This window comes from Panthera tigris, chromosome A3 (assembly GCF_018350195.1).
Source record: "Panthera tigris isolate Pti1 chromosome A3, P.tigris_Pti1_mat1.1, whole genome shotgun sequence".
NCBI classification, from domain to species: domain Eukaryota; kingdom Metazoa; phylum Chordata; class Mammalia; order Carnivora; family Felidae; genus Panthera; species Panthera tigris.
In genome coordinates this window covers 102,509,371-102,529,399 of record NC_056662.1, presented here as the reverse complement: position 1 = coordinate 102,529,399, position 20,029 = coordinate 102,509,371, and the positions used below count along the sequence as shown (strand labels likewise).

Here is a 20,029-nt window from a genome sequence, read left to right as displayed (position 1 = left end):
AAAACAGCCTTACCCAATGAAGAGACGGTAGGGAACTCCAGAGAGCAGACCAGCAGAGGCACGGAGGGCATTGATGTGTGGATCTAAGGCTGAAACAAGATTGGGAGTAAGAGGGGGGAGTCCTATGCCATCATACACTCTGACATTATAGAAATAACCCAACTTTCAAAATGAGATAAGGGAGAGAAGGGAGTGGGCTCATGAACAGCTGCCTGGGGGAGAGGTGGGGAAGTCCCAGGGCGCCATTGAGGCCAGAAACAAGGCAGTGGAAGCCGAGGTAAAAAAAAGAGGGAGTCCTATGAAGATATTAGCGTTAAATGTATTCACAAAACAGAAGCCATCCTGAATGCCACATTAATGAATATGACAAATTTTAAGAGAGCAAAGAAAACAGATCAAATAATGATACACGATAAATATAAGAAATGCAGTAGAAATATAAAAAATGAGGATCAACTGAGATCAAATTATTTGTATTAATAAATCTGAATAAACCTGAAGAAAAAGATTTTCAGATTGATTCGCAAAGCAAAACCCAGCTCTCTGAGATTATCCTTAAATCATTCAGAGGTGCTAACAACAAGGTGAGGGGCAGGGGTATAGCATGCAAACGCCCTCAAACGAGAGTAGGGATTGTGATCTTGATACCACGGGAAGGAACACTCAGGTGCAAAACCCTTCAGACACTAAGAAGAATACTTGGGATGGGGATGAGGGACAGGAACTGGGGGGTCGGTGCCCAGCATTACAGGCATTCCACAGGCCTTGGCTGGTCTACTGCAGCTCGATTTGCTCAGTGATGTTCACAGATTTTACAGTCCTCTCGATGGGTGGGTAGGTAGGTAGGTAGGCAGGTAGGTAGATAAACAGACACATATATTGATACATAGATATGTATAGCTACTTTAGATAGGAAATCTAATTATTAGATAGTAATTATAATTACCAGAAACCATCTACCTCTTTACTGTCTTTTTCCCATGGAAATGACTGATTTCGCCACAAAATTTCTGATAACTACAAGGTTCCCAGGAACCTCACAGTCAAGCCATAAGAAGCTAACTCCTTTCAGGAAGTAATATGGTGGCTGTTCAACCCTCTCTACCCCACGAGGGCTTAGCATTTTCTTCTTGCTAAGAAAAGAAGCATTTGCTAAGAAAAGCATTTTCTTCTTTCTTCTTGAGTCCTCTGGAACTATCCAGTCGCAAATAATCACAGTACTTACTGTCTGTGACGCCCAGTCCTTGCAGCTCCAGAAGGCCAAGGTAGAAATAGTTGGGCTAAGAGGTGGTTTCTCTCCCAACTCATGCATCTAAGTGACTCAGTCCCAGGAAGTTTGGCGCAAAACTTGGTCAACGCAATTCATCTCAGTTACTCAGCTGAAAGACCATACATTCTTCCGTTAGTCCCCTCAGTGTGTTAGGGAGAAACTCAAGGCCCCTCGGGGGGGAGGGGGGGTCACTGACACTGTGGCCCCAAATGGGTACCGTCCAGATGAGTTGGTGCATGGATCATAGGATTGCCACGAAATCTTGGGGTTTCAGAGCACACCTGAGGGTTTGGTAATGGAAAAGGAAAGTGAACACCACTGGGAGAGAGCCAAGGGGCTGGAAATTCCATGAGCAAAACCAGGGGAGACCAAGTGGTAGTGAGTGGTTTTTATGGGACTCAGGGATGGGGCTGAGTTCACACCTAGGTCACTGTGTCCCACATAGCAGCACAGGGTTTGCTCAGGAACTAAGAAGAAAAGGTGTTGATAAAGGGAAGCAGACAGAGGGTTTGGGGAGCAGAGGACTGAGAAGCCCCTGCAAAACTCCAGAAACTCAGGGGTGGGGGCCCCTGTCACAGCTGGGAGTGGCTTCCTACAGCCAGATGTGCACCATCTGCCCTCATGTCTGCCTGTGACAAGTGCAGAAGACTAAGGGCTTTGCCGCCTCTTCCTCCTCCAGGCTTCACGTGGGCATCCTGGCTCCTCACGGTGGCACCCGCTTACCTGGCCCCACGTGGAAACAGCTGGAGGCTGAGCAAAGAGGAGGTGGTGAGATGCTGAACTGACATCAGTCCACACAGAGGGCACAGTGAGATGACCCACAAATTGGAGCAGAGAGGGAGTTTGGAGCAAGATGACACAAGACAGCACCCATGCCCCCCTGCCCTCTGGGGATCTGCAGAAATTTCAAGTGGGGGTTGGTGCTCATCTCCTCTAGATCTCACCGCACAGGGAGTCTGCAGCTAGAGAGGCTAATTACAATGGGTTTGCTAATGATTCTTCCATTGTTGAAGAGTTGTGGACACTTACCCACATTTCCAGTTGATGAGACTATCTTCTTGGTCTCTGGAATGGCACACAGTGAACAAAATATTCTTGCTTAAATGAAAAATAGGGACAAATGTGAACGCAAGACAAATGAAAAACCACGAGTAACCCTAACTAGATTCCAAAAGCCTATGATATCTCTCCCCAGTGATGGGATTCCCCAGATCATGATCTAGCACGTCTAGGTTCTGGAAGCCCATGGACTACAGACCCACAACACAGCATACCTGAATGTAAGACTAGAGATGGATCCATCAACTACAGAGACAAGGCAACAGACTTCACACCTCAGGAGGAAATTATGAACGTGCAGTTATTTATAGGCATTCACTGATTTTATTGAACTGAATATAAATTGTTTCTAAATTTCCCATTTCATATTATAATGTGCCACAGAATAGGAAGAAATATTTTCAGCTGAAAGAGAAATTTCTAATTTAAATGGTTGTTATATGAGCAAGAAAGCAACACGTAGACTAACTCAATCTAATTCCAAGAAATTACAAAGGCCTCTGTTCTTTGAAAGATGCAGAGAGAAAAGAAGGGTCCACAAACTGCCTGGTGCAATGTCCTTCTAACTCATGTTTAGTCTGCCTCTTTCTCAGCATGTACTAGGCTATGAAAAAAGGCAGTAATGAACCAGGTTCAGGGGTTAGAAGCAGTGTGATCTGAAAGCCCAGGCTTGTTAGGGTTGTGATAGGGAGCAGTGCAGCCTTGGGCCAGCCACCTCCCTCCCTGAGCCTCAGGGGTCTCAGCTCTAGAAAGAGGGGCAGGACCAGAGGCCACCCGAGAGATCTTCCAATGTTGACATTTTATGTAACTGCCTATAGATTGAAGGTCCTGCCCTCTGAACAACCCCTACTCCCCATCCCAGCAGCCCTTTCATTCAAGGACATAAGATGGAGCAAAGCAAGAAGATGGCGAACAGGCAAGTCCGACCTTACCCACAGGCAAGAATTAACAATATGGTTTTAGGGGCTTTTCTTTCACTTTAGCAAAAAAGACTTTCCCACAGCTTGTGACTAATGAGAAGCGAGCAATGTATTTCTGAGTGGGGGAAACCTGGCTGGCCCTTGGAAGCAGGAAAAGACAGTCACCTGGGAAGTTCTGTAAACCACATGGGTATCTGCAGGGTGCTGCTAAGTGCTAACAGAGGCCTCTAGCCTGGGTAAACCCTTTTAGTAGCCGCCCCTCCAACTTCCCCTCTGCTTCCTTTCACTGCTGGTTGAAAACTGCAGATAGCTCGGGATACAGAGGTGACCTAATCCTGTCCTGTCTTCCATAGCTCATTTGGAGAGAGCTTCAATACAGCTAATTTTCTATAAAATATGCTATGAAGACGGAGGAACCCAGAAGACAGGCTTCCAGCCCTGTATGCAGGAGGCAACAAAGTCTTCTGCATTGGATCTCAAGTTGACCCATGGCCTTCCAACTTCACCCAGCTCCCAGCATCCTCTCCTGACGTTGGGCTTCTCCTGTCCCTCAGATTGAGCTTTGACATGGCTTTGATCAGAATCAACACGTCCATTCCTCTGACAATTCCTGCCTTGGCTCCAGACACTCTGGCTTCTATTCAGAATCCCAGCTTCCAAGCTCTGGCCTATCTGCCCAGCAGGCACACTGGCCTCCCACCAAGTGGGTCTGTACGCTGATTATCAAGCTGAGAGATGAGGCCAGCTTCTTCTGGCTTCCTCTGGGATGTCAGAAGATCCTGTGAGCCAGGATCCCTGTAAGCTATGAAGTCAGCTGGTTTCTGGACAAAGGGTGAGAAAGTGGCCTTACTCCAGTTAAGATTAGGCTCTGGAGGGCTGAACCCAATGGACGCTCCTGCTAGGGCCTGGCATCCATGCCTCAGAGCTGCACACAAGTTCGTGCCTTCACTTCTTCACAAGACACTCAAGGGAGAAGCACAGATGTCAGCACCCATCAGGGAGATGATAATCGGTGTGTGTGCATGTGTGCGTGCACGCATGTCCGTAACTACTGTTTCTTTAATTATGTCTAACTATGGAAGCATTTATATTTGTGTGAATAGAAAAAAATGAATGTGGGGAATTATGAGTAAGTTAGGAACCATACCGTGACAGATATTAAGTAACTAGTACTCACCAGCATCTGGTTCTCGTCCCCTTCATGGACATCCAGAAGAGCAGTCACACGAGGCAGATGGATTGGACTACTTCCTACCAACAAGCCGTAATTGGAATTGACATGTGCCATTCCTGGGCCAAAACCCTTAGGAGCCCAATGCATTTCTCCAGCTCTTCCCTTGACTTAACTCGGAGGAGGCTGAAATATTCTGGATGGTGAGAGCTACTCTCCACATTTTTTGAGAACCCATATATACATAGAATTCATTTCTTAGATGATCCTAGCATGCCTGCTCAAGAGAAGACTGCCGAGAATACGCTCTCTGCTCCCTCCCACCTATTAGTCCCGAACTATCAAGACAATGCTGTTCCCAGGCGATCTACAATCTTTGATTCTGCTCTTTCTCTGAGAAAGCCCGGTTTTTGTTTTTGTTGACAACATTCTAATGTCTGTTCCCCTCATATAGGAGAATCCATAGTGTGCAAATAAATGTCTCTCAAGTAATTCTTCAATCAGAGAAAAGCATACAAATTATAAACAATTGAGAATAAAGGTGGCAACAGTCGCTCAGATACTGAGTTCTTTAAATGTTGATTCAAATGGAATTTCTGTAATCTACCATTTTAATTTTTTTGTCTTTTATCTTTAATTATAAGAAAAACCAGCTAAGGCTGGCTCACTTGGTGGAGCGTGTGACTCTTGATCTAGGGGTCTGTGGGGTATGCCCCCCACATGGAGCATAGAGGTTGCTTAAAAAAATAAAATCTTTAAGAAAAGAAAAAAGAAAAACTAGCTAAATGTGAAGGGGAAGCACATTCCGCCCTCCTAGTCAGTCACATCTCGTCTATATTGTACATGCAGGAGCAAGTCCTTGGGCAAGCGTTGCAGATGAAATATTCAGAGTCTATAGAGGGAATTAGTCTGCTTCTAGATACGTGCCTTGTAAATGCAGAAGCAAATGCCACATGGGTTTTTGCCAAAATCTCAATGAAAACATTTCTATTTACTTTAATCTTTACATTTAAAGCTGAAGAGCAAAATTCAGGATGTGGAAATGTGAAATCACTGAATGGATCTTGCCAGTGTGGTCCCAATGGCCATTCAGGAAGCAGAGGGCACATGTCAGAATCCGGACAGCAGGGAGTTTTCTTCTTCCTGTATTGGAAACCTGAAGCTGGAGGCAGCTTTATGTGAATATCTTTCATCATTACTTAGTCCAGCAACTCTTGATACAGATGTACATTCTCCAAATGCTGGGTGGAAATGGACTTTTATTTCTAAATATAATTTCTGAAGGCCTCTCAATAGTGGAAATTTCATATTTTCTCTATTCAGAGCAGGCTTCGTGTTGGGCAATTCTTCATTAGGGCAGAAATGTCCTCCTGTACAAGGTGACTGCTCATACTGTGAGGATGCCTGGCACTGTCACACCAAGTACAAACTAATTTTAGACAGGAAAACTGTGACATCTTAGGAGATGCTAAAAACTATTTCCTTGCTGCACAGAGTAAAACTTGATGACAGAGCTTCTTTTAAAACCTTGCATTTTTGAGCACAATCACATCACCTGAATTGCCACAGGTGAAAGACTTGAAAAACTAATAGCCACTCTAGGGGCGCCAGGGTGGCTCAGTCGGTTAAGCGTCCGACTTCAGCTCAGGTCATGATCTCACAGTCTGTCGGTTTGAGCCCCATGTCGGACTCTGTGCTGACAGCTCAGAGCCTGGAGCCTGCTTCAGATTCCTTGTCTCCCTCTCTCTCTGCCCCTCCCCTGCTCATGCTTGGTCTCTGTCTCAAAAATAAATAAAAACATTAAAAATTTTTTTGGAAAAAAAAAAAAAAAAACTAAACTAAACTAATAGCCATTCCAGCCCCCACTGCTCTTTTATTCTCTGAAACCCCAAACTAAAGTAAGCATCAAGAGTTAGGAAAACCAAAAAACTTTATTTACAAAAGTAAACTTTAACTCACTTTTATATATCATATAATGTTAATGCCAACAGCAACAGAGCCTCTGGAACACTGAAAACACTTGGATTTTAAAATACACTGAGGTTTGTACAGCTCAATTCCCCCTAGTTATATTATAAAACTTATAAACATTTCATCAACTACGTTGTTTGGTCGTGTTTCTGTGCAGAAGTCACGTTTCAGGGTAGGTTTACCACCAGACACAATCACATAACCATTGGCTGTGGATTTCCAAGAAGCAAAGGAGCCAATCTTAGCAAAGCTCGCACTGGCATTTTCAGATGTTGAAACTTGAAGAGGAGTTCAGCAAAGCTTGTGCTCCCTAAAGAAATGGAAATGGGGGGAAAGTCACATCTCTAAATAAATTCAGCTGTACACCCTTTTGAAGAAGCCTCAGACACAATCACATTTAAAGCTGACATTCTTCCCTTTGAAAATAATTCCCTAAAGACACTATTTAAGTTCTGAATTTCCCATATCAAAATATAATTTGATGTAAGTTTGAATTTATCCATCCTGTACTTCAGAAAGTGACCTGTAGCTACATCTGAAACTATTACTATTATTTAATTATATATCACTTAAATATAATTAATAAATGTGCTTATCTACTTTCAACTACCATAATCAATGTCTTCAATACATACCTGAAAAAAGAACACAGGCTTAAAAGGAGTCACAGAGAAGTTTAATTTAATGCCTCAACCTCCAAGAAGCAATGGTTCTCAACCTTGGCCCCACAGAGATTCCAACATCATTCAGAAGTGGAATACAGCCTGGACACCTGGAGGTTTGAAAGCTGCCCAGGTGATTCTGATGCACAGCCAAGGTTAAGAACCACTGTTCTAAAGGAATTAGGAAGTGTATTACCTTAAAATCCTATTAAGCATCCTCTTCCTTTCTGCCTCTACCCCACCAAATGCAACTGTCCAGTACTCTTCTTCTAGCCCCACAACATACATATATATGATCCCTACGCTTCTAGGCCACAGCAAGCATCCTAGAAGACATGCAGACAGCAGAGGGAACAGGATCACAAGATCTCATGAAGATGGACAGAGAAAAGTCTCATGATATGATCAAGAGGCATTCTGATTAAAGGCATGACTAACACAAGAAAGAGTTCTGCTACAAAGGATATGAGAAAGGCAACTACTTCTCCTAAGTATTTCCTTTTATTGATTGGCCTCTGCAATCAGCTGAATTAAATGTGTTTAATAAACCTCAACAGTAATTAAGACAAATTTCCTATTTAATTGTTACTCTGTGGTGCTCCCCAGACCTTGCTAAAACCCATGCACAGAGAATAAAAACATACAGGAAGATATGAAACAACCCCAAAATACTGATACACTATGGAATCGAACAGACCTTTTACGTTTAATGTGATACTGAAATGGTTAGGTTTAAACATATCATCTTGCTATTTGTTTTCTATTTACTCCATCTGCTCTCTGTTCCCCATCGTCCTCTTCTGGATGGAGTATTTTCTATGTTTTTTTTATGATTCCATTATAGCTCCTTTGTTGCAGTAAGTTCTGACTGTTTTCTTACTTCAGTAATTGCTTTGTGACTTAACAGCATACACCTTTAAATTATCAAAGATTACCTTCAAGTGAGATTATACCACTTCACCCATCAGCATATGGGTCTTCCAACAGTACGTCCATTTCTCCCTTCCCAGCCTTTGAGCTACTGTTGTCATATTTTTCATGCTTTATAAACCCCATAGTACATTGTTATTATTTTTATTCTGTTGTCTTTAAAAAAGTATTTTTAAAAGAAATAAATCTTGCCTATTTACCCAGGTGGTTACCATTTCCAAAGTTCTGCATTCCTTTGTGTAGACCCCTATTTCCATCTGATATTATTTTCCCTCAGCCCAAAGGACTTACTAGACAACATGTCCAGTAGCGTGGGTCTGCTGGATTCTTTCAGCCTTTGTATGTCTGAAAAAGGCTTTATTTCATGGTCATTTTTTTTGAAAGATATTTTTGCTGGGTATAAAATTCTAACAAGACTTTTTTTTTCCCCCGAGTCCTTTACTCCACTAAGTTATCACTTACACTGCTTCCTACAAGAAATACACAGTCACTCTTATTTTTATCTGTGTGCAACATGTCTTTTTCCTCTAGCTGTTGTTAAGGCTTTTTATCACCAGTCTTGGGCAATCTGGTTACAATGTGCTTTAGTGTAATTTTATTCATATTTCTCATGCTTGGGATTCACTGAATTTCTTGAATCTGTGGATTTACAGGTTTCACCAAATTTGGAAAATTTCCAGCCATTATTTCTTCAAATATTTTTTCTGTCACCCCACCCCCTCAATTTCTCCCTTCTTCAGGGACTCCAATCACATGTAAATTAGGTGTTTTAAGTTCCACAGCTTACTTCATATTTAATGCTCTGTTCCTTTGTTTTCCTTTTTTTCTTCTTTTACTTTTACATTTAATTTGGGACAGTTTCTAGTGCTATGTCTTCAGGCTTGCTAATTTATTATTATGGAATGTCTGATCTGCCCATTAAACCCATTCAATGTACTCTTCATCTCAAAAAGTTCAGTTACAGTCTTTTATATCTTCTATGTCTCTCAAGGTTCTGAAATACAGAATAGACTTATAAGAACGGTTCTAATGTCCTTGTTTGCCAATTAGAACATCTGTGTCAATTCCAGGTCAGTTGTAATTGACTTTTCATCTGATTATAGGTTCTATTTTCCTGTTTCTTTGTGTATCAGATATTGTGAACTTACCTTGTTGGGTACTGGATATTTTTGTATTTCTATATTCTTGAGCTTTGCTTTAGAATTACATTTCTTGAAAAACAGTTTGATGCTTTTGTGTCACGCTTTTAAGATTTGTTAGGTGGGACCAGAATACAATCAGGTCTATTTAGTCTAGGGCTTCCCATTACTAGAGCAAAACCCTTCTGAGAATCTATTGCCCCTTAAATTATGAAGTTGTGAGAACAGGCACTGTTCCTGAACCTGTGTAAACAACTGGTAATCCATGTAGACAATTCTCCCTCCAGTCTCAAATAATTTCTTCACATGCATGTGCTGACCAGTAAGTACTCTTCTGATAGTTGAGGGCGACCCTCTGCAGTTATCTGGCACTCTCTCTTTGGCATTCCATCTGGTAAACTCTAGCTCCTTGGGTCTTCCTGTACTCTTGGATCTGTCACCTCAAATCAAGAAGTCTTCTAGGCTCGGGGCACCTGGGTGGCTCAGTTGGTTAAGGGTGCAACTCTTGGTGTCAGCCCAGGTCATGATCTCATGATTTGTGACATCAAACCCTGTTGGGACACTGCACTGACAGCATGAAGACTGCTTGCGATTCTCTCTCTCTCTCTCTCTCTCTCTCTCTGCCCCTCCCCTACTTGCTTGCTCTCTCTCCCTCTCTCAAAATAAACACTAAAAAAATTTTTTTTAAAAAGAAGGCTTCTAGGCTCCACCTGGGTTCTTGCTCCCTCCCCACAGTCTGAGACCTCTCAAGGCTGTAAGCTGGGACAATCATAGGGCTTATTTCATTGTTTCTCATCTCGCAGGGATCACTGTTCTTCATTGCCTCATGTACAATGTACCAAAAGCCATTGCTTCATATGCATTGTCCAGGTTTTTGGTTCTAGACAGGAGAGTAAATCAGATTCCTGTTATCCCATCCTGGCTGGGAATGAAAGTCTATGCTTTAAATTTTTTTCCTATTTTTAGTATTTTGACTATTCTGTGACTAGGTGTGGTCTTCTTCATATTTATCCTGCCACTGTAAGTTGATGTCCATTACCCATTTTTCAGAACCCTTTGCCTTAGTCTCTGCAAACACTGCATCTCTCTCACCTTCTCTTTCCATTTATTCTGGGGTCCCAACTACATGCATATTTGACTTTTTCACCATGTTCCACATGTCTCATACACTTTTCTGTATTTTCAATCCATTTTCTCTGTGTACTTTAATCTGCTTACTTTTTTAAAAATGTATTTACTTAATAAGAGGGAGAGAGAAGGAACAGGGAGGGGCACAGAAAGAAGAAGAGAGAGAATCCCAAGCAGGCTCTGCACTGGCAGCACAGAGCCTGATGCAGGACTTGAACCCACAAACCATGAGATCATGACCTGAGCCAAAACCTAGAGTCAGAGGCTTAACCGACTGAGCCACCCGGGTGCCCCTAATCTGTTTACTTTCTACACACCTGCCTTCCGGTTCACTTATCTGCTGTGTCTGATACACTACTTAATCAATCCACTGAATTCTTAATTTGTTATACTTTTCAGTTCCAGAATTTCCATTTAACTCTTTCTTATTGATTCCAGATTTCTGGTGAAGTTCTCTATCTTTTCATTTATTTTCTTGGAAATAATATCATAGTTAAATTTTAAGTCCAAGTCTAATAACTACAATAATCTAGATCATATATAAGTCAGTTTCCCTTACCTTTTTTGTTATATCTTGTAATTTTTAATTCAACACTAGATACTGTGTATTAAAAATTTAAAGGTTCAAGACATATTTTGTTCTTCCTAAGATTAAGGTGATGCTTTCTTCCATAAGGCAGGTAGAATGCAAAGAGATCTCCATTCTGTTTGAGGCTAACATCAGGTCTTGTCTGTTTCAGTTTTCATCTTTATTCCTAGGGCTTGGCTCTGCTGCTGTTTCATCAGAATGGCTGGGATGCTTACGGAGCCACTTCACCTTGGCAGCCCAGGAGCTCTACCCTTTGTCTCCTTGGCACTACGCTGTTGCTGAAATCTCTGTTCACATTTTTAGCCTCCTGGCTTCTTCTAGATTTCTTAAAAGTCTTACCCTGTGCATGTGCAGGTTAAGATTTGGTTAAGTGTCTCAAGAGAAGAGTGTGTCCAGTTTTTGAATTATTGTTCCTATTGTTCCCTACTACCTGGAATTTAGCTCCTCAAGTTCTAGGTTCTCATGCAATTGTTAACCCAACCTCTGTCCCCTGCCCAGCAGCACCACTGCCTTTTGCTGGGACTCTACTTCTTGTACCATGAAGTGGCAAATGCCTTTCAGAGAAAGCCAGAGTAAATATGGGGTTTCTTCATTATGCTTCCCTTCTCTCGCGTACTGCGGACCCTCAATCAAGTCTGGCCAGAATGGCTGCTACTAGTTCTTTTAAATAGCTATTTTAGGGGCACCTGGGTGGCTCAGTCGGTTAAGGATCAGGCCACAATCTCACAGTTCATGAGTTTGAGCCCTGCATCGGGCTCGTGCTGACAGCTCAGAGTCTGGAGCCTGCTTCAGATTCTGTGTCTCCTCTCTCTCTGCCCCTCCGCTGCTCACACTTTGTCTCTCTCTCTCTCTCAAAAATAAATAAACTTCAAAAAAAAATGTTTTTAATAAACAGCTATTTTATATAGTCTGTCAAAGTTTTATATTTGTTTTTGTGGGAAAATCAATCCAATATAAGCAATTCCCTCATGGCTTTAACTAATAGTCTCCAGATAGTACATTTCTATCTGAGGTTTTCAAAAACAGCAGTAAGCTAGTTATGCTATTAAATTTTAAATGATTAAATGGAGCACTCTTTGCTCTTCTTAAAAACAATTTTTGGGGTGCCTGGGTGGCTCAGTAGGTTAAGTGTCTAACTTCGGCTCAGGTCATGATCTCACAGTTGGTGAGTTCAGACCCCCCCATCAGGCCCTGTGCTGACAGCTCAGAGCCTGAAGCCTACTTTGGATTCTGTGTCTCCCTCTCCCTCTCTGCCCCTCCCCTCCTCACACTCTGTCTCTCCCTTTCTCTCTCTCTTTCAAAAATAATAAATAAAACATTAAAAAAATGTTAACAATTTTGAATCCTCAATAAGCAAAATTTGAAAGTGATATAAATAAAGGTGCTTAGAATTAATTATATTTTATAATTCAGATTACTGGGCAAACTCTGTATCTGATTACATATTCTGAAAAATACAGTGAGATGCCAATATTTTAAAACTCTGTATTATAAAAACGTTCAAATTCATACAAAATCAGGTACCTGGTCATTTTAAAGCTTTATAATATTAGAAATTAAGATTATGTGATTAAAAAGAAACATCCAAACTAAAAACCCAACATATAAAGAAAAAGAAAAATAACTTTAATAAAAATTAAGAGAGAAAAATAATATATCCTTTTGATTCATTAGTATATAATGGTGTTTGGGGCTCTCTGAAGAAGAAGCCATCCTTCTCTAAATAGAAATAAAAGTTTATGCATGTGTAAAGTTCAGATGGTCTTTTTAGAAAAAGTTCTCAACACCTAAACATGAATGAAGACCAAAGCCTAACCAGAGAAAATAACTCATTAGAAATGCCTCCTACCAAGAAACTTAAAAACTAAGTGAGTCAATAATACAGGTACTGAAGGGATTTAGGTCTGCAATTACCTTCTAGTCCTACAGACGGCAGGTGCCATGGCGCTGGTACCGAGTGGTAGACGAGGAAACAGGCCAGCATGCTCAGCTGAGATTCCTCAAAGGGCTGCCCACTGAGGTAGGCGTGCACACACACATCACCCCCAGCTGTGAGAGAAACACAAATGGAACTGAAGCAACTGATGACAGAACTGAGAGGCAGGAGGAGTGCCTTCCTTCTATTATTTTGTCATCCAGAACTCATTAAGCACTTACCATACACTATGCTGGGCATTAAGGCTACAGTGGGAAAGCAGACAGAGTGCATGCCAGCACGGAGTCTGGAGGGTTGTAAGGGACAGTGACGTTTACACAATGATACAAACAAATGTGTAATGAGAAATTGGGATGAGTGCTATAAAGATGTAGTGGTCACTGAAGTTGTCTCTCCAAACATCCATTTTACAACCTTTCCCTCCAGGATACAACATTTGAGGGGACTGACTTCAGCTCCAGAACCGGATCCTGATTAGTACTGGTCAGACTTTCTCAAACTCTAAGATGCATCAGAATCACGTGGAGGGCTGTTTAAAACACAGATAAGTGGGCCTCATCCCCAAAGTTTCTTGGATGGGGTCAGAAAAACCACATTTCTAAGAAGTTGTCAGGAGACGCTGCTGCTGCTCCAGAGGCCACGCTTTGAGAACCACTGGCCTAGGTCAACCAAGGCAATCCTACTCTCGACACGGTGATTGGCTCAGGGACCAACAGACCTAGGCTTTCCAGCAAGACACATTCTTTTTCACAGTGACTGACTGAGGAATGTGCACGAGTTCCAATTCAAGCTGGAGACATGAGGAGATGCTTGACAACATTCTGCTAGAGGCTTTTGGGAAAGTAATTTCCTCATTGTTACAAGTAATTTCCTCATTGTTACGGCAAAGCTCCTAGAAGAACGCTATTCTTCCTCTGTGCAAAATGCTGACCTTGAGGCAAGGAGCAGCCATTTTATTACTCTAAGAAAAAGCACTCTGAGGATAAAGCCAAGGCACAGAGTGTAAATAATGGAACCTCAGAGAAATGGGGCTTAAGCACTAGCATTAGATGACCCTTAGCCCACCTTACCTGTAGACTTCCAATAATGTAAGCTTATGTGTGTCCTTATTGTTTAAGCCAGGTTGAGTTAGGCCCTCTGTTACTTGTAGACAAAGACATTTTGATATATAAAGAAAAGTCGAGGAGGAAGGGGGAGGGGAAGGGAGGAAGGAATAGGGTGTAGGAGGGAGGGAGGGAGGAAGGGAGAGAGAAAAAGAGAGAGAGAGAGAGAGAGAGAGAGAGAGAGAGAGAGAGAGAGAGAGAGAGAGAGAGAGATAAAGATGGCAGGAAGCTGCCTGAAGTAGTGTGATCTTAGAAGGCCTATGAGAAAGGGGCACTTATATTGAGGCTATAAGAATAAATATAAATTGAGTAGGCACAGAATAAAAGAAAAAGCAGCATATTTAACAGACCTATGCAAGATGGGAGAAAAGAAATTACAACTGCCACCAAAAAAAAAAAAAAATCATAAGAGACTACTATGAACAACGACATGCCAACAAATTAGACAACCTAGAAGAAATGGATAAAGGGTAAAGTCATAGAAACATAGGTCTTCTAAGACTGAAACAGGAAGAAACAGAAAATCGGAATAGACTGATTACTAGTAAGGAGTATGAACAGGTAATCTAAAACCCCCCAACAAGCAAAAGTCCAGGACCAGATGGCTTCCCTGGTGAATTCTACCAAACATTCAAACAAAATTCAACACATATCGTTCTCAAACTCTTCCAAAAAACTGGAGAAGGGAATGCTTCCAAACTCATTTTACAAGGCCAGAATTAAACTAACACCAAAACCAGACAAGGACACCACAAAAAAAGAAATTTACAGACCAATTATTCCTGATGAATATAGATGCAAAAATCCTCAACAAAATATTAGCCAACTGAAGTCAACAATACATTAAAAGGGTTCCCACCACACCTATGGCCAAGGTTTCAACAGACCTCACCAAAATGCCATCTCAAATGGAACATGCCATGGAAACCATGATGTTCAGGTTTCACAGGTTTGCTGGGGACAAAGGCAAAGGAGGACCTGAAAGTACTCATGGAAAAGGAGTTCTGTGGATTTTTAGAAAATCAGAAAGACCCTATGGCCGTAGACAAAATAATGAAGGATGTGGACCAGTGGTGAGATGGCAAAGTAGGCTTCCAGGGCTTCTTTTCACTGACTGCTGGGCTCACCATTGCATGCAGTGAATATTTTGTGGTATACATGAAGCAGAAATGAAAGAAGCAGGCAGCACTGAGCAGCCTGATGAGAGTTCTCCTAAAGGATCTCTTAAGGAATCTGTCCCACAGCTTCCCCCTGTATAAAGGATTCCATGACCAGATCAGGACCCTCGGAAACTATACAAATAAAATCTAACCCCTATTTGACAAGCAGAGAAAGAAGTCAGTGAAAGCTAGATAAGCTTTTGATTTTTATATTTTTTGCATCCTTTTACCCTCAATAAACAAATTCCTTTTTTAGTTCCTCAAAAACACCACCACCACCAAAAACAAAATACAATACTTTTAGAAGGATCATATATACCACAATCAAGTGGGATTTATTCCAGGAATGCAAGGATGTCCAACATCTACAAATTAGAGTGATATACCACACTGACAAAATAAAGGATAAAAGTCACGTGACCTCAATACAAAAAAAAGCATTTAACAAAATTCAGCATCCATTTATGATAAAAACACTAAACAAAGTGGATATAAAAGAAATGTACCCTCAACTTAATAAAGGCCACATATGACAAAACCATAGTTAACATCATATTCAACACAGAGAAAGTAACAGTTTTTCACTTAAAACAAGGAACAAGGCAAGGATGCCCACTCTTGCCACTTGTATTCAACACAGTAGTGGAAGTCCTAGCCATAGCAATTAAGCAAGAAGAAGAAATAAAAGGCATCCAAACTGGAAAGGAAGATTTCAAACTATACTACAAAACTATAGTAATCAAATATAGTTGGTATTAGATACATAAAAGCACATAGATCAACAGAACAGAGAGCCCAAAAATAAACACACACATATAAGGTTAATTAATTTACAACAAGGAGTCAAGAATATACAATGAGGAAAGGACAGTCTCTTCAATAAATGGTGATGGGGAAAATGGATAGCCACATGCAAAAGAATAAAAATGTACCATCTTACACTATAAACAAAAACTAACTCAAAATGGATTAAAGACCTGAATGTGAGGCCTGAAACTATAAAACTCCTAGAAGAAAACATGGTTAGTAAGATCCTTGACATCAGTCTTTGGTGTTGAATTTTTGGAAATGACTCCAAAAACAAAGGCAACAAAAGCAAAAATAAACAAGTGGGACTACCTCAGACTAAAAAACTTCTGCACAGCAAAGGCAACCATCAACAAAATGAAAAGGCAACTTACTAAATGGGAAAAAATATCTGCAAATCATATATCCAATAAGGGGCTAATACCCAAAATACACGAAAAAACTCAAAAAACTTAACAGCAAAAAAAAAAAAGAAAAGAAAAAAAATCCAATTAATGTGCAGGGGACATAAATAGACATTTTTTCCCAAGAACAATACAGATGGCTAACACACTCATGAAAGATGTTCAACCTCACTGTCAGAGATATGCAAATCAAAACCACAATGAGGTATCACCCCCCACCTGTTGGAATAGCTATTATCAAAAAGGCAGGAAATAATAAGTGTTGGAGAGAACGTGGAAAAAAGGAAACTCTCTTGTACTGTTGGTGGGAATGCAAACTGGCACAGCCACTATGGAAAACAGTATGGAGGTTCCTCAAAACATTAAAAATAGATCTATCATGTGATCCAGCAATCCCACTGCTGGGTATTTATCCAGAGAAAACAAGAACACTAAATCAAAAAGATATTCAGTTTGTTGCAGCATTATTTACCATAGCCAAGATATGGAAACAACCTAAGAGTCCATCAACAGATGAATGGGTACAGATGTGGTATATATACACAATAGAATACTACTCCACCATTCAAAAAAATGCAATCTTGCCATTTGCAACAACGTGGATGGACTATGATGGTATTACACTAAGTGAAATAAGTCGGTCAAAGAAGGACAAATGCATATGATTTCATGTATATGTGGAACCTAAAAAACAAAACAAAACTCCTATATAAAGAGAACAGAGTGGTGGTTATCACAGGGGAAGGGGGTTGGGAGGTGGGTAAAAAGGATGAAGGGGGTCAACTAGTATGGTGATGGATGATAACTAGACTTACTATGGTGGTCACTTTGCTGTATATACATATATCAGATTATTATGCTGTACACCTGAAATTAATATAATGCATTCTATTGAAACCAATACAAAATTGGAATCAATTTTACCTCAATTTATAAAGTGATGGTTCTTCACTAAAAAATAAATGCACATTTTTGGCAATCATAGTGGCAAGTCAAATTTGGTAGAGAACAGTGTTGTAAACCACCAAATGCCCTAAAAGAGCAATAAGAAAAAAGCAATTCAGGGCACTATTATAGAAAGTGCTCTAGTCACTGCCAAAGTTTCATTACTGATACAAAATGTGCAAATCAGACAATCTGAAAAGGATTAAAGACATACTTCTTATCAAGAGCAAAGGTCTGCTATATATGATCAAATGCTGAACTGAATACAAAATATCGAAACCTATGTAATAATCTGTATTTTCCCCAAAAATGAGAACAAAAATGAGATTTTTAAAAAGTTTAAAACTACATGACCTTTTGAATTCAGAGAAAAAACGATAGAACAATGTAGGTATTAAACAAACACTTGGAGTTTGAAACAGTTGTTTTCCATGTATATCCTTCACAATCTGGTTGACAATTTTTTTTTCAGAAATGTATTTTCTAATATTACAGTAGATAATTTTTACTTTAATAATATTCAAGCACGGTTAATATAATAACTGTCAAGATAGTAATCTACTGCTTACCAACAGCTTTAACGCATCAAGAATTGTTACTACTTATGTTACCAGGGTCAGTATTTACCCAAAACTGGTTGCTGTCAGATATATATCAGAAGGTATTTGAATGAACTGAAAAGAGTAAAAAGACGAAGGAGTTGACTTAAAATCAATTTCAGACATATATCACACATCAGACAGATTTCCATAAATCAGAAGGCTCATCACTTGTCTCACATGAGGTATAATTACTTCCACACTATTAGGAGTAACTTTACAATTCCCCTGCAGTCACAAGTCTGTACTTCCAAACCACAGTCACCTGATGTCCCAGGTTCCCACTGACTGACTCACAAAGCTGGTAAAACAAACATTCACTCTAAGCACACATCAAGTTTTCAGTGTAAACAGAGTGGAGACACATGAAAGGGAAGAAAATAGCTACTGGCTTCACAAGTAGGTGGCAGGCTACACCCCTAAGAAATAGCCGATAAAGGTGCTAGAAAGGAAACAAGATCTGATGCTAGAAAAGCTAAAACAAGTTCCTAAGTGTCAAGTGGTATTTAAATACCATATATATATACGCGTATATATATACATTTAAAATGCCACATATATATATATATACACACACACACACACATACACGTGTGTGTGTACAATATATATGTGTGTGTGTATAACAGATATGCACATGCACGCACACGTGTGTGTGTGTATATATAGTTGTATTAAGCAGAGTTAAATATATTTTTAAAGAAGTTGAAGTAAATAATCAGAGTCCAATTCGTTACTGAAAACATTAAATCTATAGCCATTCTAGCTTATACTCAGATTTATCTTATTTACCAACAAAAGAAAATGTCACAGCAGAAAAGCCTGAGTCCCAATGTATCTTAAAAGCACAGGGCACGATGCTATTATTACCTTGTAGCCACTGGTCCAGAGTATTATCAATAGTGCATTTGACAACAGGGAGGAACTCAGAGTTCATAAAGAGTCCCCGCTTAGGATGGTTCTGCAGCCGTTCCTGATGGCTCCTGGAGCTGAAAAACTCTAACACCAACTTTATCTGCCAAAGTTCAGATGTCTCAGACATTTCTCTTCTTCCTAGTCTTCTCATAGCCTTGAAGAAACAAAAGGAAAAGCAGTCCACTTCATGAAAGAGTGAAGGGGCCCTAACTGTCTCTTCCTCAGAGTTGTATTATCAATAGAGTATTTTTTAAATACGGCTCATAGGGGCGCCTGGGTGGCTCAGTCGGTTGAGCGTCCGACTTCAGCTCAGGTCTCGATCTCACGGTTCATGAGTTCGAGCCCCGCGTCAGGCTCTGGGCTGATGGCTCAGAGCCTGGAGCCTGCTTCCGATTCTGTGTCTCCCTCTCTCTCTGCCCCTCCCCCATTCATGCTCTGTCTCTCTCTGTCTCAAAAATAAATACACATTAAAAAAAAAATTTTTTTTTAAATAAATAAATAAATACGGCTCATAGATCAATAAAGGGCAGAGGAGAATCCATTCCATGTTTTGATGCCATCTGCCCCACAGAGGAGCTCTCCACTGGGTACAGATACACATCTACTCTTCAATACTCTCTTCAATACGATCCCCACATAAATAGCTTCCGGTAAAAGCAACAGTGGCAAATGAGCTCATTCTTGCCTCAATGGCTCTGAAAAATGAAAACCCACCAGGTCTCCTGCCAGTCAGTCACTTCTGGGAAACCCAAGTGGGGCACAACGATTTGGCTGGGATCAGGCCAGGGATCCCAGGGCTCAGAAGGCAAACACAATACTACTGATAATACTGCTCTTGGGGCCCATCTGCAAAGTCACCATGGCTACAACCAGCAGGAATGTTCTTCTGCAGACACCTGCCCACAACTGTGAAGGGATAATGGTTCAGAGCATAAAAAGGGAATACTTCCAGCTAACAAATGAAAAACACAACTCATTACTTGGCTGCTATATAGAGAGGTGTTGTGAGAAAGCAGTCTCAGAGTGGATATCATATAATCATACTTTCCAATTAAAAAACGTGGATGGATACCAGACAATAATGCCATTCTGGGCCATCTGGTTATATTAGAAGGTGCCTTTTAAGTAAGAATGCTACTTAACAGAATGTGATTTGCAGGTTTTTGGGAATTATGCCCTGCCTAAACATCATTTTCCCACTTTTCAAGAGAGATTATTTTGCCATTACAGATTATTTCCTTTGGCTTTAAACAATGAGTCCCAAATACTTATCTGTGAGCTCATCATATCATATTCACTTAAAGAATTGTTTAAAACCACA

At 40.6% G+C, this 20,029-nt stretch overlaps 1 protein-coding gene and 1 pseudogene across 5 annotated transcripts in view; one reads left to right on the top strand and one right to left on the bottom strand.

Moving 5' to 3' along the window:
- Window positions 1–6,332: 6,332 nt before the first annotated feature.
- The window catches only part of ANAPC1 (anaphase promoting complex subunit 1), a 96,224-nt gene continuing 82,527 nt past the window's right edge, over window positions 6,333–20,029 (bottom strand). For all 5 annotated transcript variants that reach the window (XM_042982009.1, XM_042982013.1, XM_042982012.1 and 2 more), the window contains 3 exons: window positions 18,664–18,862; window positions 12,754–12,888; window positions 6,333–6,701 (listed from right to left, as the gene is read on the bottom strand). In XM_042982009.1, the coding sequence (XP_042837943.1) occupies window positions 6,586–6,701; window positions 12,754–12,888; window positions 18,664–18,862 (450 nt within the window). In that variant the 3' untranslated portion in view covers window positions 6,333–6,585. The remainder of the gene's footprint in view (window positions 6,702–12,753; window positions 12,889–18,663; window positions 18,863–20,029) is intronic.
- LOC107179635 lies at window positions 14,775–15,189 on the top strand (annotated as a pseudogene).